General features: G+C 32.7%; 3 protein-coding genes across 3 annotated transcripts; all 3 read right to left on the bottom strand.

Moving 5' to 3' along the window:
- Positions 1-208: 208 nt before the first annotated feature.
- On the bottom strand, positions 209-2,581 carry LOC112795552 (cysteine proteinase inhibitor). Its single transcript, XM_025837529.3, has 3 exons — positions 2,022-2,581; positions 1,659-1,857; positions 209-433 (listed from the first exon to the last, which is right to left on the bottom strand). Exons 1-2 carry the CDS (start codon positions 2,211-2,213, stop codon positions 1,663-1,665), a joined length of 387 nt encoding a protein of 128 aa, XP_025693314.2. The 5' UTR covers positions 2,214-2,581; the 3' UTR covers positions 209-433; positions 1,659-1,662.
- Positions 2,582-7,159: 4,578 nt separating this feature from the next.
- LOC112798311 (uncharacterized) lies at positions 7,160-9,778 on the bottom strand. The gene is made up of 2 exons (XM_025841580.3): positions 8,600-9,778; positions 7,160-7,534 (listed from the first exon to the last, which is right to left on the bottom strand). Exons 1-2 carry the CDS (start codon positions 9,521-9,523, stop codon positions 7,529-7,531), a joined length of 930 nt encoding a protein of 309 aa, XP_025697365.2. The 5' UTR covers positions 9,524-9,778; the 3' UTR covers positions 7,160-7,528.
- Positions 9,779-13,084: 3,306 nt separating this feature from the next.
- LOC112795550 (stomatal closure-related actin-binding protein 1) lies at positions 13,085-23,863 on the bottom strand. The gene is made up of 13 exons (XM_025837528.3): positions 23,563-23,863; positions 22,867-23,166; positions 22,553-22,681; positions 21,379-21,471; positions 20,365-20,505; positions 19,056-19,124; positions 18,494-18,577; positions 17,621-17,801; positions 16,680-16,796; positions 16,444-16,502; positions 15,380-15,514; positions 13,627-13,776; positions 13,085-13,503 (listed from the first exon to the last, which is right to left on the bottom strand). The coding sequence occupies exons 2-13, from the start codon at positions 23,146-23,148 to the stop codon at positions 13,459-13,461; spliced, it is 1,485 nt and encodes a 494-aa protein (XP_025693313.1). The 5' UTR covers positions 23,149-23,166; positions 23,563-23,863; the 3' UTR covers positions 13,085-13,458.
- Between the last annotated feature and the right edge of the window lie 173 nt (positions 23,864-24,036).

The following is a 24,036-nucleotide window of genomic DNA, read 5'->3' as shown; positions in this document are numbered from 1 at the left end:
TAATACTACTTCCTAATACTACCTCCCCCTCTGTTCTCTCGCCTTTCCTTTGGGTGAGGTAATGCGATTTTAAAATTGTTATTCATATACTAAAATTGATCACTAATATATTTGTATAATATATAAATACATGTATGATTTAATTTATTTATATATACTGATAACTAATTTTAGTGCATTTTAGCATAGAATGTCAAATTTTGTGGACTTTGCGTAAGGTTATTTGTTTCATATCAAAATATTACATAAAAGCTCTGGCAGGTAATCATAAGCTGCCAAATGCATACACCGCGCTCACTGTTATGAATTATGACTTCAAATATTACATCGAGGTAAAATAGGTGTCAATGTGTATCATTTATTTTATACATAACACGCTTTGATATCTTGATATTTTCAACTTGTAGCCAAGGTAGTCATCAGCTTCAATAACCTGAAAATTCAAGGAAGAAATTTAAAAACCCCAGGTGAGCCAGCCAGCTACAACCTAAGTGTAAAACTAGATTTGAAATTGTCTCATTCATTTGAGGGAGATTTGAAAACACAATGAAAGTTTAACTGACTGCTAAAGCTAACCACTGATAAAGTCAAAAACTTGCTGGACTAAGTAAGATCCATAAACATGTCTATAAATAAGAAAAATTCTTATTTATTTAAAAAAATCCCAATAGTGAGGCAACATTTTCTCTTTTCCCCCTTAAAGAAAGATGAAAATAAAAGAAAAAAAATTGGTGAGATATTTTGAGAGGGGGTAAGCTTGGCTGTGATGTCTTTGCACATGAACTCATACTCTCACAAGGTAATACCTCTTTTCTCAAAGCACATTATTATAGATGTTTTGGACCTTAGAGTCGTGGGTCGAGGCTCTGAATAGCCCTATCTTAAGGAGCTCTACATCAAAAGGCTCAAGTTGAGTAAAGTTTCACTTTGATACTTGAGTTTAGAAGCACCATCACGTGGGTTTCTGAAGATTTCAAAAGTTGTTCACTTTGTAAGCTATGTTAGTCTTGCTATTAGATGGATCTACTAATGCATCATGACTATGTCAGCAAATTCATAACGAATATTAAAATGACAATGAGAGTTTAATCTTACGGATTCAAAGGAACCTTTACTTGACATAAAGCACAACAACCCCGTTTCCCTTCAACTAGAAAGAAATTAAACTCACACTCTAGCTTCTAGTTCAGATTTTAAGGCAGCAATATGATGGAATCCATCAAAAGCAGAAGCATTACAATTAATGACATGATAAAGCCCTGCATTCGACCAGAAACTAATTGTAAACCAATCCTGCTACGTTACCAACAGCATTTCTGCCAACTTCTGCCAACTCTTGTTTATGACTGTATTTAATAGAAGTGTCTTTGTGGTTGTGTCTATTGGAAGTGTCTTTATATATGTATCTCCTGAATGTGTCTCCTTAAATATGTGTTTAAAATATAATAATTAATTATTGTTGGCAATAAATTAGCAGATAATATATTGGTACACGATACTTTTCCAATTGTAAACTTAACATCGTTGTCTCTCTGAATCTTTCTGTTTCATTCCAAACTTTGTTTCCAAACTAATTGCAAACATAATAATACGCACTTTTAATTGTTACTTGAAAAGAAAATTGCAGGCAGGAGGAATCATGTAGTGCAATAAAATACCTGGTTAAGCATCGGAGCCATCACCAGCAAGCTTGAACTCCTGAACCTCCTTGAAGTTCATCCATGGCTTTTCCCAAACCTTGGCTTCATAAACATTCTTACTATCACCACTTGCTGCCTCCAAAGTGATGTGGTGCAAGGTCCCAGCAACAACTTGCTGCTTAGCACTTATAACCCTCTTAAACTCAAGAAGGGCATTCTGCATGATCATTCCCAATTTAATTCGTCACATTAGATAAAAATCCAAAACAACCACCCAAATTATTTTAAAATTAAATCAAAATCGAACACTAATCATGATCAATCACACAAAACGAACCAAAACCAAAGCGAAAGCGATCTTCGCAAGAGAGAGAAAGAAACCTGTTTCTTGTTGTGTTCATCAACAGCAAAGCGAGCAAGACTATCGATCTCGAGGCTGTTCTCGTTTCCAGCTACTTCGCGAGGTGCACCCACTGCTGCCATTACGCTTCTTTCTCTCTGCTTTCTGAATTTAGGGCCTTGGGCTTCTCTTTTTATTTGGATCTGGCTGTGGGCCCCAACAACATTGAGCATCGATTCTGCTGCACGATTTTTTTTTTAAGTTATTAGTGACACTCAGAATCCAAAATTTTTAAGCAGAGAGAAAAAAATATGTCATTTAAATTATAATTTGTTAATCAATTTGGGTTGGTCGTGTGATTAATTTATTGGTTTATTCGTCCGTTTAAGAAAATGTATTGGTCAATGATAAACTCTTAAATAAAATTTAGATCCACGACGAATTAATCTTTAATCTGTCGAGTTGTGAGGTACTATAAATAACAAAAAAATTATAATTCGTTGACTTTTATTACAGGATTAATAGAAGTATCTGAATTTATTATTTCTAATAAATAATTAACTATTAATATTTAAAAATATATTTTTATATTTTTTATTGTAAATTGGATTCTCGATTATGGGTTGACCTTTATTTTGTTGAAATTAATGTGGACTGTGTGTAGTGGATAACAATTTCTCCATATTGTTTTGAATTTGATTTCTCATTCGAATATATCCTTTCCTTAATTCTTAAGCATTGTAAATTCGATACAGATTAAGGGGTTAAGATTTTCACACAACTAAGGAAGAAAAATATTTTCTTAGCAGCTAAGGATCTACCCCGGAATATTACATCGACTAAATAGTCAAAACAATCTTTCAAATTTTGTTTATTCGTTATTAAATTTTTTAGATATTGCCTCTATTAGTATTAAACTAATTATAAATATAAAAAATTAATCATTAAATAATATGTATTTATATATTTATAGGTATAATTTCATATACTCTTTTAAATAAAAAAAATTGTTACTAAAATAATTAAATCTATCATAAAAGAATAATAAGATTTGTTATAGTAGAATAATCAAAAGGTTTTATATTAAGTGAATTTTAGTATAATTATTCACCATTATGATATAATAGTATGATAATTATGCAAGTAAATGAACTTTTAAAGTATAATTCATGTCTTGCTATTGTAATATGCATGTGGAGTGAGTAAAATATAATTCCATGTCAAATAAGACTGTAAATGAATATTTGTAAAAGATACTTTAATACTTAAATTAGTAAGTATTTAAGAGGTATAAGAATTTTATATATATATATATATATATATATATATATATATATATATATAAATATAATGTTAGACATAAAATAAAATTTATAACACTTATCTTGTGATCTTTTTTAAGATATAGAAATAGATGTAATTTTATAAATATAGAATTTATAGGTAGAATTGATGTTACGATGGTTGCTCATTAAGTCAGAATAATAGTTTAATGGTTATTAATGGCTAAGAGAAGATGGGTTGAATTTTAGCCCTCTTTTTTTAAATGTTATTTTCTGCTTTTTAGAATAGCTCCAGGAGATATTTCTGTTTTTTGTCTCATAACTAGTCAAGTCAAGAGACATTTTCTTTTTGTCTCGTAACCGGTTAGGAGATATTTTTCAATTTTGTCTCCTACAAACACAAACAGAAAAGGAGTAGAAGAGAAAGAGAGAATCACACCCAGAAGTATCCTGGTTCAGCTGCTAAGTGTAATGCAGCCTACGTCCAGTCTCCATCACAACAGTAACGGAATTTCACTATAATCAAACTTGATTACAGACACCAATTTCTCCCTAGGAACTACCCTTCCTATCCGAGACAAGTCCAAAATCTATCCCCAATCCTGAACTTAACTTAGTCACCTACCAAGCTTTCAACTGCAAAGTGCTAACTCAACTTGCAAGGGAATCCCCTCAGGATCATAATAACAAACAGAAATACATACAAAGAATTTCTGAGATAATAATGGCTTTTTCTTTAACTCTCTGCCTTTTTTCACTCATTGGCTTTTTCTTACAAAACCTCACATTTTGCCTTTTACCAATGAAACACAGACAGACTCACTGAGAAAAAGAAATATTCAATGAAAGACATGAAGGAGAAGAATAAACAACTCCAAGAGTTATGGGAACCCGAACGTGTGCTTTCACTCCTTGTCTCAAGTCTTGGTTGTTCACCCTTATTATAGAAGGGGAAGCCTCCAAGGTTGAAACGAGCCAACTTCTTCTTCTTCATGCAACAAACTGATTCGGCCAAAGAGAGAGGAGAGAAAACCGAATGTGTAAAACCCAACATGCAATTACCTCTATGTAATCCCTTCACACCAATCTTCATCAATCTGGGTCTTCCATCTTGACTTGCTCCCCAAGAAGGATTTCTAGCCCTTGATGAGTCCTTGATGCTTGACAGCTCCTCCTGCTCTAATCTTCTACCTCTTCCTCCGCGTAGCTACAGTAGCTACCTCCTGTGGTGGTTGATCAAAAGTAGAGACGAGCCATGCTTCAAGAGATTTTCTTCCTCTGACCGAAATAGATCTCTTCCATTTTCGGGTATGGAGAGCTTGAGATTACTTCACCACATCTTACCTTTTGTGGTAAAGATCTCAGCCACACCATACTTCAGATTTTCTTTTTCTTGATGCCATTATCACTATGGCTTCTTCTTTGTGCCTAGCTTCAACTTCTACAGTGCCATAATTCTGATAACTTGCTTCCTCTTCTTTTCTATGACATGACCGAAAGTGATGAGAGAAGAGAGAGAATGCTTTCAAAGAAAATAAAGAAGGAAATTAAAATCAATTACACTCAATTAAAACCAACTTTTCTCTTTCATGCTTTGTAACGTGTAAAAATTAAATACCATCAAATCAATTGCATTTTCTCTCTCATGTTACCAATGTCTGCATTAACTCTATTTAATCAAATTTTGAATTCCATCAAATGAAGAATGTGAAATCCGTGGAAGTATGCATCAAATCCATTAAATCAAAATTTGAATTCCACCGAAGTGAATGGAACCGAACCATGTTTCATCCAAAATGAACCCTTTGTTTTGTGATCAACTTATAATTTTCTTGGGCCACTTTCTCCATCATTTGTTTTTATCAAAATGGACCCGAGGTTTGGGCTTTTCTTTATTTCAAAATTCAGCCACTTTGTGTTTGAATTAATTTGCTAAAATAATATTTTAACCAAAATGGACTACTGTACTATTTTTGGCCGAATCAACATAATAATAATTCAGCCATAATGATCAAAATTCAGCCATTTGATATATTTAATTTGCACAAGACTAAATTAATTCATTAATCAAAGTGAACTTGATTAGCTTTTTGGCCCAATATGAAACTAAATTGTTTGCCTGCACACTTGAACAAATATATCAAACAACCCATTGGAAGCAATTAACAAATTAATAATTTTTAATTAATATTTTAATAATGTTTGATCATCATAATAATTCAAGTTTTTCAAATTCAACATAGTTATTAAAATTGTTCGCTACAAACTTAAAGTTAAGACAAATAAAGTCGAATTATGACTCATAATGTACAATAAAGACCGAACTATGAGATAGTAGATCACAACTCTAAAACTTTGTTTGTCGATCATATGATCCAGGCTAAATTTAAAAAATAAAATGAGTTATAACTCGATTAAAAGATAAATGAATAATGATATGGTAATCCCCCAACTTATTTAGGTTCTTATGTATGTCAATACTTATAAAAAATAAAAAATAAATAATTCTGCAATGAGTTTTATCTGCTCAAATTAACTATGAAATAGATATTTCGTCAATTTATAATAAGATATCAATAATTATTTTTCACTCAAAATCTTTAATTTATAAATATTGGCGTAACCAAAAGATGTTGTGAAATAAACTATATAAATTTAATAATAAACATGTATAAATTGTAGAACAAAATAAATAAACCGATCACCCATATACCAATAGTAAAATTTTAAATTAAAAAATTCTAAATTAACATAAAAGTGCATAAAATTTTTATAATAAGATTTATCGTTAATAAATACAAGCATGATTGTACATGGATGACTTCAATCTATCATTTTGTTTTGTTTTCATTTAATTTCAAATGCTATATTAGATAAATGGAATTATAATTCAATGAAAAGACATTGAAATATAATGATTATAAACTACCATATTTAGTGACTTTTGCTTCAATTCATTTTCAACAAAAATACTCTCAAATTATACAAAAAATAAATATCTTTAAATTATTTAAAAAATAACAAAAATACACATCTCTAAACTAAGAAGTTCTATGTTAAAAAGAAAGATAGTGAAAAAAATTATTTTTTTTATGTAGTAAGTAAAATTATGATATTTAAGTCATATCACATTATTTTATTAATAGTGCAAATTTCTGAAAACATTGAAACATTTTTAACACATTTTTAGATTATTTTTTATAATATTTTTATCGATATCAACATTAAAAAATGGAAGCCACTCAGATAAAGACGTTTAAAATGTCTTTTTTTAAGATATTTTTTAGTAACTAAAATTTAACTCAATGATTAAATTAGGTTTTTTTTGTTAAAATTATGCCATACAAATTAAATTGACCGAAAAAATAGTGAATCAAATTTTGAATTTGTCTAAATTAATATTATTTTTTATAGAAAATGACTACAATACCTTTATTATAAAAAACGACTAAAATACTCTTATTATATATATATATTAATTTTGAGAAATCCTAAATTCTAACCCTTTACTTCTCTGCTATTATATGATTAAGATTTAGAGTTTTCAAAATATATATATATATATATATATATATATATATATATATATAATAAGAGTATTTTACTCATTTTTTATAAAAAATAATATTAATTTAGACCGGTTCAAGATTTGATTCATTATTTTTTCGGTTAAATTAATTTGTCTACCCTAATTTTGATAAAAATAACACGGCTTAATCGATTATATGTGTTAAATTTTAATTAATAAAAAATATATTTAAAAAAAGACGTTTTAGACGTTTTTATTTGAGTGACTTCCTTAAAAAATACGTGCATGTTTTCGTAGTTTACCTATAAAGAATTAAAAAAACATTAGAGCCGTCCGTTTCTTATTAGTGTAAAGCATATTTGTTAGCGCGATGAATCATTCTTTATTCATCCTCAATTACACAAAAGACGAAGGAATTCATTCTCCACAAATCCAAATCATATAAACTCCATTATTGGCAGCGGGATAAAGCGACAAAACGAGAATCATCCCTGATATACCACTTGCTTTTGTATTTGATCATCCCAAGCTACAACTATTATATATATCCACAATGAATATTAACACAACAGTCAAATTCTTACGTCAAAATTTGACATGTTTGCTAATTAAACAACCATCAGGACTAAGAAGTAATGCCTTGAATTATACTCAAGGTCTCTTCTCAATTTTAATTTTTAGTGGAACTAAGTTTTCTAAATTAAACAACCGCTGATTACTTGATGCAAATTGTTCTTCAATCCTGCACCAAGAAATATTGAGGAATTAACTTTATGGCACAAGCAAACACACTAAGGGAACACATAACACAAATTGTTGAGGTATCTTATGTTATATTGGAATTTATATCTGAGAAAGAATTGGATACCAAGATTGGTGCATGAAATTCAAAAGAATATTTAAATACTAAAGCCAAAAATTTCATCTTGTAGTAAAGAAGGCATTTTTATTTAGTGGCAATACAACTCATGAATATTAACATGCATAGTATATTTAAAATTCAAGTTAAAACGGTTTTCGCATAGTCATTTATCCTAAATTAAAAAAAGTAAAAATAAAATTGGGGAATAATAATAAAAAAATAACTCATAACCGATCAATCTGAATTTTGTTATTACATTTTTTGTAATTTTTAATATAATTTTTAGATTTTTTTATATTTATAGTTGATTATTATTGTTCCTCTCTAATAATTAACATATCATGGAAAAAAATTCACATACAAAAATCAATAACCAATACATTTAGAATGCAATCATGCATTGTTTTTAAGGTAAAAACTCAAGTGCAGGTAACTTAGTTGAGAATCTTTAGTTAAATAATAATTTAGTCAATTTTATTAAGTTATTTAATAATTTTTAGAGTAAATGTTCTTTCTAGTCTCTAATTATTTGTTTATAAATTTTGTATCTTCTAACAAATATAAAAACTTAAATTGGTCCTTATCTACTTTGATATACGTACATTTTAGTCTCTACAACTAGTTTTAAACAGATCACTTGCTGATGTATCAGTAATTTGTCCCTACAATAATGAAGAAATTGACCAAGAAAGTGACTAACACGTTAGCAAGTGATCTATTCAAAACTTGTTGCAGAGACTAAAACGTACGTATATCAAAGTAGATAAGAATTAATTTGAGTTTTTATATTTGCTGGAGGATGCCAAGTTCATGGAGCAAATGATTAAGGACCGAAAGCATTTACTCTAATTTTTAAATGAGATAGTGTTCAGCTTTCTTGAAACTAGGAAAAATGAAAAATCGAAAGTGATGAGGAAGATATATTGAGAAAAGAAGTTGAAGAACCTTATTGTCATCATCACCATCACAATCCTTTTTCTTCTTCAATTTCGTAGTACCACCGACTTTGCTGATGGGCAACTTCATTGCACCAAACGGCGTGTCAACATCAACATTTCCTTTTATGGTGTAGCCAGTTCCCCTTCCTCTAATCATATCCCAAACTGCAGATCCAAAATCCTTAGGCCTAAAGGTCACTGGAATATCAATGAAGTTGATTCCACCTTTCTCAATCGTTGCGGATTTCGGTAGCTCTGCACCTCCAATGTTCACATCACCAAGCCACACCTCATATTCAAGCGCATTGACGTTGAGATCAAAGTCATTCTTATTCTCTATTTTCATGTGAAGAATAGCAACCGTCTCTTCAGTAGAGAATCTCTCGAACTGAATCTTCTCAACATTGACATCCGGCTTGTACGGAATTGGAATTTCTCCAGTTTTCTCCATAGGCAAGGTTAGCCTTCCCAAAATAGGAACATCAAAAATTAGGTCAACCATCACCCTATATGGAAGAATGCTTCCGGGTTGAATATCATGATAAGTGTTTTTGATATCTGCATATGCCAAAGTGACAGGAACTTGTATGGTCTCTTCTCCATGTGAATGTATTGTACCTGCATCTGGTATCAATCCTGAAACTAATTTTCTCTCACCGCTCTCGATCGAATAGTTTATGTCTATTAGAGGGATTGGCACTGGGTTTGGGTTCTTTATCACCAAATCAAGAACAAGGTCTGCCTTGTCAACATTGATGGATGAAATGTGTACTGCGGCCACGTCAGCAGTTGGTTTCCCGAACCCAACTACCTCCTCGATCTTCTCCCCAACGTCATGAATGAAATCCTTCACCGCATGAAAAAATCCACTCTTTTCATCTTCTTGTTTCTCATTCTCATTTTTATTTTCATTTTCATCCTTATCCACCATTTTTGGTTTATCTAAATAACAAAAGATAAATGCCTTTGAGATTAATACTGAAAACTATTGAAACTGTTATTCCATCAATGGCCCAAATTTTGTAAAGTGACCAACGGTATGTGTTTAACAGTTAGAGTAGTTGCAATTGGTTATTAGAATGACTACAATGACGGAGGCGTGGTACGTTTATGGATGACAGCATCACTAAAATAAGGCAACAACAATCATGTTGTTTTATCAAAATGAGTTTTCCCAAAAGATCTTTTAATACTTTGGTATCACAATGACAACTTTTATTATTGATAGTGGAAATTGTTTGTATGATTTTTTTTTTTTGAGTTAAATGTGAGAGTAGTCCTGAACTTGTACTCGAGCTTTAAAGTCGTCTTTAAACTTGTATTGGACTCAATATTGTTCTTGAATTTAACAAAGGTGACTCACGGTCTCCCTGAAGTATTTTCTAGAGAATATTCCCAAATAGCGTGATGACGTGTATGGAGAGATGCCACGTTGGAATGGTAACGGCTATCTAACGTGGCTATTATCATTTTTTAACTCAATTTAGTCCTTAAATTATTTTATAACCTTAATTTTCAATTTATTATTAGAAACCACTCTCTTTCTTCTTCTTTGCTCTCCTTCGTCTTCTCTGCCATTGTTGAGCCAGACACCATCAAAAGACAACACAGAGCATTTAACTTACAATCCAAAACACATACACCTGACACATGGATCTAAGAAAGCATAAAATTCAATGTCTAAAACCAAAATGTCTCAACAGAAAATAGCGAATAGTCATTTCTTGAATTTTCTTGGTGGTTTGAACAAGGGCAGTAAGCCAACATGGTTCCTGAATTTCATTGTATTCTGGGCTATCATCCTCATGATATACATTCTAACCTCCTCGAGTAGTGTGATAATTGGTTTGGCCTTTGCTTCCTTGATTCTGGCATTGAATACTTTGCAAGCATTATTACATATGTTGTCACATTTTGGTTGGGTAGGAAAGAAGGCCCGACTCCATGCATCTCTTCTCCATTTGGAAAGGTACTCACATGCTTCCTTCTTAGCTCTCTGAATTTTCATCATTCCCTCAACGAATCCCTCTTGAGTAGTAGATCTTGCACACAAAACCACTGAAATTAATAACTTACAATATCGGGACCCAAAATGGTCCCTCACCTTACATAAGTGACATCAAAATAGTCCCTACACATACATAAGTGACATCAAATTAGCCCTGCACATGTATAAGTGACAACAAATTTATCCCCACGATTTATTAAGTTCTACTCCTATCCCATTCTATCAATACAGGCAACAACAATGTGTGAAACAAACCAGTAGATATAGAAACAGAATCATGAAAGCAAAACATGGCTACAAAAAATACATCAACCTAAAGAGTTCAACCCTTACTAAAATACAATAATCAGTATATAGCAAAGATATCGTTACCTTCTGCATGTCTAAAATGAAACACCATCCATTTTGAGTGTAGCTCCCTAGATCCTCATGCAGTAGCTCAAGGAACCACCTCCAATTATCTGTGTTCTCCACTGGTACAATGGCATATACAATTATGTAAATGTGATTTGGTGTTGGAGTTCATTTGAAAATTGGGGTTGATTTAGTGGTTGCAGCTGATACTTGAGTATAGTCCATGTCTTGGTTGGGTGGGACAGGGATAGCAGCCATAGAAATTGGGTTCGAAATGGTAGAGGTTGCCTTTTGGGTGGGTTCGATAGTTTTAGGGTGGTTGATACATGGGCTTGGAACTAGGTTGATACATGGCAATTCAACAATGGCAGAGAAGACGAAGGAGAACAGAGAAGAAGAAACATAGTGGTTTCTAATAATAAATTGGGGATTATGGTTATAAAATAATTCAGGGACTAAATTGAGTTAAAAAATGATAACACCCACGTCAGATAGCCATTACCATTCCAACGTGGCGCCTCTCCATACACGTCAGCGTGCCGTTTAGGAATATTTCCCGAAAAATGCTTTAGAGATGACCATGAGCCACCTGTGTTAAATTCGGGGACAAAATTGGGGCCAATGCAAGTTTAGAAACGACTTTGAGGCTCGAGTGCAAGTTCATGGACCACTTTGAGATTTAACTCTTTTTTTTTTAATGCTTTAGGGACTAATTTGTAGGCAAATTCAAAGTGTAGAGTAGTGAAATATGTCCAAATAAAAGGGTTACAAGAAAAGGGAAAAAGCATTAGTTATAACACTTTACACCTACTGCCATAAAAATGATAAAATATTTTTTCATAAAAATCTTATTTAAAAATGTGACTTATTTATTTAACTACATGTTTAATAAAGATAACACTTTTATAATATATCAAAATTAAATCCTATAATTCACTAGTTAATAATCAAAATGAAACACCTTCACATGAAAATAATTATGGAGTTTTTATTGAAATATTCACCTTAGTTAAATACGATGAGTGACGATAGAGAAGGAGTTAAAAATGTTGTAATGCAGAGGATCCTAGATGAGAACAAAAAAGGCAACATTGGTCTAGGTGCATCACCTGCCTTTCTTATACTTGGAATGTTTTCCTCTCGAGCAAATACCACTTCGCTATTTTTCAATTTCCATTAAATTTAATTTAGAGACAACCATAAAGAATGAAAAAGGTATGTTGTATCACTTGTCTCTTCTTTATGACAAGGAAGAATGCGAAAGATCCCAAATAAGAGTAAAAACGACAAAATTGATATAAATACATCATTTGCTTTTTCAATGCTCATTTTCTCTTTTTTTTTTTATGTTTTTTCAGTCTTCTATTTTCCGAACTTTTTAATATAAAGAGAGGGTTGGTGTATAGCAGAGTTATGAAGGTATATAGTATTTCATCAAGGTATGAGCACTGTGTAAGACAAATCGGACCGTCCGATTTGAGGTACTAAAAACACTGGGTTCGATTTGTGTATTGGCAGAAAATCCTGGGTCCGATTTGTGTACCGGCAAAAAATTCTGAGTCCGATTTCAGTATCCACAAAATTCTGCTCCACACAAATCGGACTGTCCGATTTGTATTCCCCTCTCTCTGCAATGAAATCGGACGATCCGATTTCTTATCACTAAAATAAAAAATTGAACACCATTACAACCGTGTATATCTCCCTAATACTCAATAACTCAGCATAACTCACATGTCAATCTCAAAAAAATTAGCCTCTATTTCCCTCTCATTTTTCTCATTTCTCATTCTTTTATGCGTTTTGTTTTCCCATTCATGTCTTCTTTTTTTCCCTTTTTTCTATCTTTTTTTTAGACTCAGAATTTTTAAAATTAAGTTAGGATTTGAGTTAAACATTTTACAAATTGCAAAATAGGATTTACCATATACAAGATGATATTCTTATTCGGTTAAGGTTTTACACTAGTCTAATTAAACTATAATTATTTATTAGAATAAATATGAAGCAATCACATATTGCCACTTCAGGAAGGGTAAATTATCCTCTGAGAATATCAGAGGGTTCTGGAGTGTTTGCAATAAATAAAATCTAAAATCACTCATATGCGTATCTATAGACAATTAGACATGCAATAAGGAAAACTCTTACAGTAATTGGATCAATCAAATACAATCAATTAGCACACAACAAACAATGGGCGTGGCTCACACCAATCCCAAAGTGTACGCTCAAATAGTTTGCTAACTATCACTCACAAAGGCAAACAAAAAAAATGCCCTGGTGTTGGTGAAAGAAAATGGTATACAATAACTCAGATCACAGGGTATGAATGAATCCTAATCACAATGACGTTACAAACTTCACTTTTACACACTTGTAGTACAATGCAGAACTCAAATAATTACAACAACAATGATGACAAAGCCTTATCTCACTAGATGAGAATTCAAATAATTACAGTTGAAAAAAAAAATATATATATACTATTCAAGGAGGTCGCATCATGTATCTAAAGGAACTTTATGATCTGGTCCAGCAAGAACAATCTGCATTTTAGCCATTCATAATTCAGCAATGGAGACCAAGAGAAAAATGGAAGGTTGAAATATGCTCCAACCATAACAGCTATTTTCAGCAAAGATCTGCAGCTAATATTCAGAAAGACTTACATTACAGTCAAATGCAAACCTCCTTGCAAGCATGATAGCTGCATTCCTTTCTCGCTCTGATTCAAAAGCTAATACAAAAGAAAGCCCTTGCTTTGGCTGCCAAAATAGAGCCTGTGCAGCAGCATTCCCACCTCCTCGAACACCGCAAAGCTTAAGAACAAGAGCATTGAACATTATTTGATTACATTTTTGTTTATACAAATGAGATGAGAAGGAAAATCTTAAGCTTGTTCTAAATAAAACCTCATAAATCATAGACTGCTAGAAAAGAGTTGTGCTAAGAAAAGTTAGTCTTTATCATGCAATAAATATAAGGTTCCTTTCAGTGTTTAGAAAAAACTCGAGTCAAGAATGATAGCAAAAAAACCATTTTGATGTTGTCACTCCATTTCATACACCTATGAACCAGGATGCACATCGTTTAAAAATCAGAAATGACAAAACTAAGCCGTATTGAAAGAGAAAAACTTTGAGGTGGAAATTCATTAAATAATGTTCAGGTATCTCTCTCATTCTCACCCCCCCCCCCCCCCAACCTCACTCTATCTCAAATACCAGTTTTCCTCTTTTCCAAGTTCCAACTGTCTCATCTCTCCCATCTTTACCAACTAATCTTTCTATTCATGTCCCTAATTTCTGTATCTCTTTCCCCAGAAACATTTCGATTTGAGCATCACCATCATAATTCAAACACCATTTTCTTATTGAAACCCCTTCCAATGCCATCTTACATCAATGTTCATCCCAACACCCTCAATGCAGAGCAAAGCATCTATGATTGTATTGAAGAGCAATAATGGTTTCTTACCCTTTCCTCATATTAATCTTTATGTTGGAATCAGTATGTCTGTGATTGAGTTCCTGAATTTATTTTTTATAATTTACTAGATACTTATTAGGGCAACTATTTTTATAAATTTTCTTCTCATAAAACATGTGTATTTTATTTTTTATTGCATGTGTGGGATGAATTTGGAATTTGAGATGGTGCAGTGTAATTTCCTTGTTGATAAGAATTTTCATGTATTATTGGTGTTTAGTTTCTTTTCTTAACTTAATGTTCTAGGGAGATCTATTGAACTTTGGTATTATATTCAAGTACTTAGGTCCGTTACCTTTTGGGCGTAGGAACGTATTTGCATTTCATTTGTCCATGAGAAAAAATATTATAATAAGTGTTGGGAATAATATTCATCAGCTTGAATTGTAATGAGAGGATCAACACATATACATAGTTGTTAAAATGGAAATGAACATCATGGAACATGCATTCATCAATATAATTTTGATAAATTCATCTTATAGCTTATCTAAACCTTGTGCACTCTAAGATAGAATATTTGAATAAAGGTAAAATATTGACAATGTACTAAATTATGATGGTAACTATCCTAAAAATACTGGGACCTATAGTTGGGACATTCAAATCAACATTTACATTTCCATAACTTAAAATCTTAAACTTTTGTTAGTACCCTCATAGGTCTTGTGAATTGACTCAAATAATGTTTTTTCTTGTTAGTTATTTGTTTATACATAAAAATAATATAAATTTGGGATTTGGGGGGGGGGGAGAGAGAGAGAGAGAGAGAGAGAGAGAGAGAGAGAGAGTTGAACATTTTTTATGAAATTCCAGTTCAAAACTTCTTTATCTTTCTATACTGTTAACTTTTGTCATTTTCTATTTTCTATACGGTGTGCACTGTAGGTGTATGAAATGCAGTGGTTCACATAATTGCTCAATTTGGAATACCTGCATTGAGCTTGAATAGTATTCTTTGGCAATTGTTGTCTTTCCTTTACAGAGCTTCATCCTCATCTTTCCAACATGAAGCGCATGTATAGATTCAGTTGGTTGGTGTGAGCCATTCATCTGAGTTACAACAACCTGAAAAGTATTAATACAACTACCATTATTGTCACGGAATCTGTCCAGAGAAAATTGAAATGTTAAAAAAATGCAACACACTGCAGTTAAATAGCCTTAAAACTACCCAATCTCTTTTACCTAAAGATTAGAGGCAAAAGAATGAGTGATAAAACACTGATCAACTTAGTACATGGAAGCAGTGTCGCAACTTACTAGAATCTCGTATTGAAATTCAAATACCATGTAAAAGGATTTCTAGACTATTTGCTTAAGCATGCAATAATTCCAAAAAGGGTAACGTACCTTCTTTTCCCAAAGACTGTCCATGTCTCAATTTTGTTCCAAACCATATTTTATCTTATTTGTCCTAAAAATTTCTAAACGTACTCAATGTTGTCCAGATGCAAAATCATAGGCCTGGTCTCAAACTTTGATGAAATGTAAAGGAACCACAGAACTTACAAGGATATGTTATCAGAACATGAATTAGCACCTCATAAAACTAAGAACTAGGAGGCTCCTATTGAAGAATTACTAACAAAAACGTGTTAACTAGTTGCAATATTCCACCGCATATGATCCAAATTAAAGCAATTTGGCTACTGACCAAATCCCATTAAACACATTAGTGCTGTTTGTTTACTCATGCTAGAACTAGAATATGTATCAATATCACTCTACAGGCTTGTTTTATTTGGATTAGAATTAGCATCTGGGTAGTTCTTGTGTACAATATACTTAACCGAACTCAAATAAGTCAATGCATCCCCGTTCTAGATTCCCACTCACCATCTCTCTTCTAACATATTAAAAGCACAAATCATAACCTTATATAACAATACAAATGGCAGCTCCCAACAACTCACATTGATGCTTGTATCTAAATTAGTTAAAAGGGTAAAGAAAAGAGTAAAGAATATAAGTTAAAAAGAATTGTAATAGCATACATTGAATTCAGTATCATGTTTCCGCACAAGTGCCTCTACATAGGTTCCCAAACCAGCAGCTGAAAGACAATACAAAATAGTTTATGCTCAACTTGACGAGGCAAAGCAACACGTATCGCATGTCTTTTACTTCAAGTTGAAAACGCAGAAAGTTTGCCATTTAAATGGAAGCCATAGAAGCCATTTCTGTTGATGAGTACTAAATGAAAATATCAAAGTTCAGATTGCAAACAAACCTGGATCTATTTGACCAGTAGTTGACAGAGTGATTTGAAGGCTTTCTGAAATAATATCAACTTGCAGTATGCGTCCAACATCTAAAGGTTCAGGGGCATAAACTGACTTTGTAGCTCCTGAGAATGAGAAAGTTGTATCATTTATGCAAGTATCCAAATGATAAATCTACCAAATATAGTGTTTAATAACAATCACCATTTCCAACACAATGCACATCTTAAATGGTAGCACAAAGAATAACGAGTAATAGGAATGACAAGCAAATCAATGTTACTTTAAACATTAGCTGTAAATAGACATGTAATCAATGTGCACACCTACACTTCAAAACCAAACTTGATAGCCCTTAAGAATTTTTCTTGGAAAATCAGAATTATTAATATTAACAAGGTTAAATTACTTTGTTAGTCCCTATAGTTTTTCCAAATTTGTAATTAGGTCCCTAGATTTTAAAAGTTTTCAATTGGGTCCTTACACTAGTTTTAAATTTGTAATTATATCCTTTTTAACAGTAAACGCTACAAAAATGCTTTCATCCATCTCACACCACAAGCGAATGTCTCAACATATTTCTCTTAAGTTATACATTTTTGGAACTATAAAGATGTGATTACACATTTAAAACTCATATAGAGAACCAATAAAACCTTTTAAAGTGTAGGGACTTAATTACAAATATAGTGAAACTATAAGGACTAACAAAATAATTTAACCTATTAACAAATAGCAGTTGTTCTCTCAATAGAAGGTTCCATCAAAAGGCATTCTCCTTATGGAGGTCTCTAATCGTCTTTATAACAAGAGCAAACCAGAAGTAGAAAAATGTGCAAGTCACAAGTCTACTAAATTGAAGAGAGAGAAAAAAATAAAAAATAAATGAAAAAATAAAATTGAATGGAACAAAAGATGTCGTGAAGTTCAAAACTTTTGGAAGATGTACCTGAAATAAGTTCCTTTTTGGCACCATCCAGTGATACACGATACCACTGAAATGAACATTTTGAAAGTTCAAGGGCATTATCAGAGCAAGGTTCAATTTGTAAATATGAACCAAGTGTTTCAGTTCCTTCTAACTCGTATAAATGGGAAGCTTTTTCCTCCCCTTTCTTCATCCTTGACAACTGAAAAATATAGTGGATGACAATCAGTGGAAACTTTCAATGAACAATGCTAGATTGCTATATTATCAAATAAGGACAATTCAACTTGGTAAGAAGGAAAAAAAAGGAAAGGAAAGGAAAGGAAAGAAAAGAATAATGCATTGACACTAGGCAAAAAAGGGTAACCACGTAAAGTCTCTCCATCATAGTCTCAGACTCGGGGAATATGGAAAACTCTTACATTTATGTTTACTTGCAATTCACTCGTTGTTTTGCCTATGATTCGGATTAAGTATGAGGATTTGAGAGCATGATAGTCTAGGCTCTAGATACAAGCAGTGCCATATTCTCAGCTATGTTTTAGAGAATGACAAGGAATTAATAGCAACTAAATGAAATACAACAAAATAAATAAATAAATAAATAAAAATGAAAAACGGAAAATTTGTTCCCTTATAGGTGCAGCTCACACCAGAATGATGACATGTCATCTCCAAACTAAACAAGATAGAATTCATTTATAAGCTGAAATTTTGTTAGACGACAGTTTCTCTATTGCCCAACAAAAATCCCTACAAGGAAACCACATTCAACAAGCACAATTGAAATTACCAAAGAAACAACTATTTGGCAAATCAAAAAAGAAACAAGTAAACAACTACTCAAATCACAGCCTTTTCAAAATGACATTTGGTGACAATTGACAAGCATACCTCCCTGTGAAGTCGAAGATAGTGTCTAGACTTCTCTGAGAGTTGGGCCCTCAATGCTCGAAGCTCATGTTCCATAGACATGACCTAAAGTTGATTCAGCAAATAATAAATTACTTTCCTTACAAAAAAAAGAAATAAATAAAATAAAATAAAAATATTATCAAAACGAATCTACAGAGTAATGGGAAACAAGCCATTTCAACACAGGAGAACAACATCAATCATTCAACCACTAATAGGAAAACTCCAGCCATTAATCATAATATATTCCCAGTTACCCACAAGGTCACAACTAGTTCTTGATGCTCTCTCTGCCCCTACAGAGTTAATATCTTGTATGGATTACAACACTTAGTATTAAGAACCCAGGTTTATGCAAATACACAGATGCACATTAAGCAAGAAAGAAAACATGAAAATTATGCTGTCAATGAGTAGAGAACATAAACAAAGTTAAGGGCAGGGACAAGGAACTACAACAAAAATGGAAGAATTTCAAATAATTGATCCAATTGATCTATAACATAGATGAAATACGGTAAAGTAAATATATATTGTATACCTTGCTTGGTTGATGCAGCATTTTGATTCTTCGGGCTTCCTGAACTTCTTTCATCAATTCTTCCAGGTCCTAAAGTTCCCATAAAACCAATTTTTGTTAAAATACAATTTAATTCTTATAAACTTGCGGTGATGCTGTCCTCTTCCTGCAAAGAATCTTGTTGCTTTTATTGTTGTTTCTACAAATTAACGTCTACGGCATCCATTAATTTGATATTTATAGTCTTTCTTAGCAAATGAGTAAAGAACAACTAGGGAAGCAAACAAAATGAAACAATCATGAACAGAACATAATATAATCCAACCCAATAGCAAATTTTGGACAAAGATGACCCTTTCAAGTCTCAACTGAGTAAACTAAACAAACACAAAAAGCAGCAAACTCCCACGAATTTCTTGTATCCTTATTTTTCTTTCAGAACTTTTGAATGATCCAAGTTGAATTCCTTAGTCCTATATATTAAGTGAAAGGTCACATCAAAGATTCATCCAGGATAACGAAGTTATGAATGAGAGTAGCTTGCCTGCAACATTGACATAACAGACCACTGTTCCAATTTTGTGCAGCACATATCAAGACCAATACTGACAGTATTAATTGGTTCTGTTATCCACTCAATGGATTTCAACTTAGATTAAGCTTTACATTTCCAAATGTGCTAGTTACAAAGAAACTTCTCCATGCTAGGAGAAACCACAAAACACTGAAAGGAGGACTTAAAAAATAAATAAATAGATAATAAAGATCTAGAAGAATAAATAACTCTATTGGGATTTGGAAGGTAGTTAGAGGAACTAAGCAAAAGTAAAAGGGACTGAATCTCACTACTTCCCCTTTCATTAAAGTGCTTTCTACAGTGAAAATCCTTAAAAAGACTAGAACCCAGAATAAAGATATAAATTTTGTGGTGCATTATGTACCAATAAGAAACAGTACAGACAAGGGAATATTCCAGATAAACAGATGATATTAGACGAGAACCATCAAAGAAGCAAGTGGTCTAAGAACCATAAGAACCATACAGCTGACTAATAAATTTCCAGAAAGGGTGATTGAATATTCATAAAAGCCTAATTTAACTAGTTTCCAGTATCCAACATTAAGCTACTTCATAACAGGTTGACGAAATCAAACAAGAAGTTTCTTTTTACTCTTAAATTTTATAAATTGATTAGATTTAGAACAAATGTACTGAAAGAAAATAAGTGAAATTATTGTCATCTATTTATTGATGGGACAGAAGGATAGATTCAAATCCCTCAATTTTAGAATTCACAAGTGCTACACATGACAAGTAAATACCACAAACCTGCTTCCCTGTAGCTCGAGACATCCTCTCATGATCCTGAAGTGCCTCCTCCACCCTCTGAACTGCTGCTCTGGCATTATCTATTTCAGAACGAGCAAAAGCCCTTTCCTCGTCGACGAGTTTCTTAGCATCTTCAGAAGCCTGGAAATGAATCTAATCGATCAACATCCAAAAACAAATTTCTATATGCAGCCAAGATAGAAGACTAAACTGAGGCAAATCCATTTCATGGTAACTAATATTTCAATGACAAGAAAAGCTGCGAGAAAAGAAAAAACTGTATATGTGTAACATGCTAAAATAATAAAAGAGAAAACGAGTGGTTCTACAAGATAAACTTTCCTAACAAAAGCAATTCTTATTGTACAAAAAGTTATAAATAGTTTCAGAAACAGAATCATAGACAAACCATCAAAACTTAGAAGGTAATTTTTCCGTTCATTTCATAATTAAGTATGCATTATACTTTGATTAACTAATGATCCTAGAGCCAACTAGAAAATGTTGCAACACAAAACATTTTGATAACTTTGTCTCCATGTATATGCATAGTGTATGTAACAGTTACGAATTTTCTGTGTATATTGTTGATGTTTTCAATTTTCAAATACTCTCTCATACCATTCCTGTTTTTCCTCAGAATCAAAGAATGTTATGCTGTTCATTTTATAGAATTACCCAATTTACACAGTACATTCATTGGCTTCAGCTTAGGTGGAGTGCTTTCAACTAACAAGGACATCAATGTAGTCAAATTTTACGGGGAAAAGCATAGTTTTTGTCATCCCTTTGGTGTGCGGAAGACATTCTTTCAAGAAATTCCCTTGTTGGACTTGGAGTGGCACTGGACTGTTCTTCAGGAAATAATATCTTTATTCAGTTTTGTTTTGCTGTAGAGTTCAGGTGCGATATAATATTTTCTTTCTTTATACGCCTTGGTCCTATTTGTCCTATTTCTAATCAAAGTTCTACTTCCATAACCAAAAAGGGGTTAAAGTAAATAGTTAACATCACCTGCTTAAGAAAATTTGTTAACTTCTTCACCTCAGCCTTCTCTTGTATTAGTTCCCCTTCTCTTTGAGTCAACTGAACTGCTAGAGCTTCAACCTACATAGTAAACTGAATAAGTTAGTGTTCTTAAAAGATAGCACGAATAAACTGGTGCAAGAATAAGTATTCTATAAAAAGAAACAGAATACCCTAATAGCAACAAAAACCTGTCTGATCACAGATGCATATGGTTACAACATTACTCCCTGTCTACTAGCCACACCAAAAAAAATAGCAATTTAAGACCCCACAGAGGTTTAAGTATCATCAACTCTAGAATAACTGGGCTAACCAAATGCAAGGTGAAATTTCAAATAATCTAGTCAACGTATTTGATGACACCAAGAAATGTAATAAAAAGTTTGTGCCTTATGTGCTGTCTCCACCAAAATCCTATCAATATATTTATTTTAAGGCTAAATTTATCATACAAAATCCATGAATTTAAAGGAAACCCAATGAAGGGGAACCTTGGAGCAATGGTTGAGTTGTCTCCATGTGACCTCAAGGTCACAGGTTTAAGTCGTGAAATCAGCCACTAATGCAATTATTAGATTAGGCTGCATACATTACATCCTTTGGGTGCAACCCTTCCCCAGACCCTGTGGTAATGCCAGATGCTTGTGCACCGAACTACCCGTTTTAAAGGGAACTAAATGTCCTAAAGATGATTGAAACCCGTACATGTTCGAATAAAAACAATAAACTCTAGCAGATCCTAGCAAGAAAATGCATGCATCCTATCCGGAATCCAAAACCAAAAGCCCAGTTTCCTGCCGCTGAGGATATAGCTAAAAACAATTCACAAGCTGAATTCTTTAGCGAGCATCCACTAGCTATTAACCCATAAGTGCCTTTCCCTCTACAAATTGCGGAGATTACAGGGTACCTATGGCAGGTACAATGCTGAACAATCAGCTGTCCTAGACGTATGAATCTACTCATTTTCAATTATTTCCACAAAACTACTTTCATAGGACGTAAGAAGGATCATGCATGATGAACAAGACTTTATATTGATAGTGTCAACATATATAAATCCTCCAACATGTAACATAACAAATATTATAAAATTATAATCTATTTATTAGGTGTATATATAAGTAGATATCCTTTCTTTCAATAAATATAAACTAACCATAGAAATTGCTTCCTCTACATCTTCTTTGTTTCTTCCTGCAACTCGCCCTTTTAAGGATTCAAGTGCATCTCTAAGCTTTTTCAAAAGAACATGCTTCTCCAACGATGCTGCTTCCCTCAGTCTAGCCTGTGTTTCATCATCATAGGCCACGCTCAGGAGAAATAAGGCATGCACTTCTTAGGAAAAATCACTGATTATCTCAACAGGAAACATTTGAAAAAACAAACTAGATAATAAATCTCATGTTGAGAAAGCCTTCAACAGTAAGCATTATGTTGAATCAGAAAAAATATATATAAAGGTCGATCGACCTCTTCAGATAGTTTAGCAGCAGCTGCCAAACCCTTCTCAAATTTATTAGCAAGGTCACGAACTGACAGACGTTTCTGTTGTTCCAACAGCAGTGCAGTCTCACGTGCAACAACCTCCTTCATAGATAATACTTTCGGGTCATCCTTTGTCTCCATGATTTGATTGTTAGCTCCAAGTTTGTAATTAGGAAATCGAAGTGAAGCAAATATCACGTCAGCTGAAACTGCCGGCACTGCATCTTTATACATGGTATCCCCGAAATCACGGGTCACCCTTGTCATCTCCACGAGCAATCAACTCTGCCAATGGCAGCAAAGAAAGCTTTAGCATAAACAATTGAGAAGATTCTAGTTCAGTAAACAGCTCAATGAATTTAAACAAAATATCAATAGAAAAGGGACAAAGGGGCAAAGCAATCACTCTCAGACATGCAGAAAATAGTAGAAAATAACAAATTAAAGAACATAAAGCCAAATCAGGAATTTAATTAATTGAGATTGATACTACTGGCCAAAACTGCACATTGGCCATCAAGCTTATTAAGAATCAAAGAGAAAACTGAGAGATTTCAACAATGAAACAACACAAACCCTAACTATTCTTGTTACTTTTTTGTTTGGGTTCCTTTCTGCAATAAAATTGAAGCAATGAGAGAAAAGCTAACGAAAAAATATAAACAGAAATGAAAAACTTACAGATCACAAGAGGACAAATAATGGGAAGTTAAGCTTGGGATTCTTGGATCAGATGCGAAGGGGTTGTTGCAGAGAGAGAGAGAGAGAGAAAGAGAGAGATGATAGCTTTGCTTTTTAGAAAGGAAGGAAATAGAGGCCCTTCAGTCGCCTACTCAAACTCTAAGTGTTAACGTTTTGAGTTGTACTTTTGAAATTTGATGGATAGATGGATACTGTGTTATGCGTTACCTCAAAACTCTTTGGCGGGTCCCAGGCTTCAAGTCTTTCCTCTTCCATGTTCACTTCACACTTTTTTCCCACCTTTTTTTATGTTTAGCCTTTTTTTTTAAATTAAGGATTATTATCAAGGTTCTGAGTCCATCTTAGTAACTCAACTAGTCAATCTAGTCTTTATTTATAGTCCACTTGTTATAAAAAATAATTTTACATCAATTTTCGCATTATAAATAACAAGAGGAATACTACATATGAACT

Source organism: Arachis hypogaea, chromosome 4 (genome assembly GCF_003086295.3).
Source record: "Arachis hypogaea cultivar Tifrunner chromosome 4, arahy.Tifrunner.gnm2.J5K5, whole genome shotgun sequence".
Classification (NCBI taxonomy): Eukaryota; Viridiplantae; Streptophyta; class Magnoliopsida; order Fabales; family Fabaceae; genus Arachis; species Arachis hypogaea.
This window is presented reverse-complemented; position numbering and strand designations above follow the sequence as displayed.

Excerpts from the sequence above, each read along its gene's own strand:
- LOC112795550 (XM_025837528.3), bottom strand. The coding sequence starts at position 23,148 with ATGACAAGGGTGACCCGTGATTTCGGGGATACCATGTATAAAGATGCA. Across the intron at positions 20,506-21,378 it reads TAACAAATTTTCTTAAGCAG|GCTTCTGAAGATGCTAAGAA; the intron begins GTGATGTTAACT and ends ATTCATTTCCAG. Across the intron at positions 18,578-19,055 it reads TGCTGCATCAACCAAGCAAG|GTCATGTCTATGGAACATGA; the intron begins GTATACAATATA and ends AATCAACTTTAG.
- LOC112795552 (XM_025837529.3), bottom strand. The coding sequence starts at position 2,213 with ATGCTCAATGTTGTTGGGGCCCACAGCCAGATCCAAATAAAAAGAGAA. Across the intron at positions 1,858-2,021 it reads ATGAACACAACAAGAAACAG|AATGCCCTTCTTGAGTTTAA; the intron begins GTTTCTTTCTCT and ends ATGATCATGCAG.
- LOC112798311 (XM_025841580.3), bottom strand. The coding sequence starts at position 9,523 with ATGGTGGATAAGGATGAAAATGAAAATAAAAATGAGAATGAGAAACAA.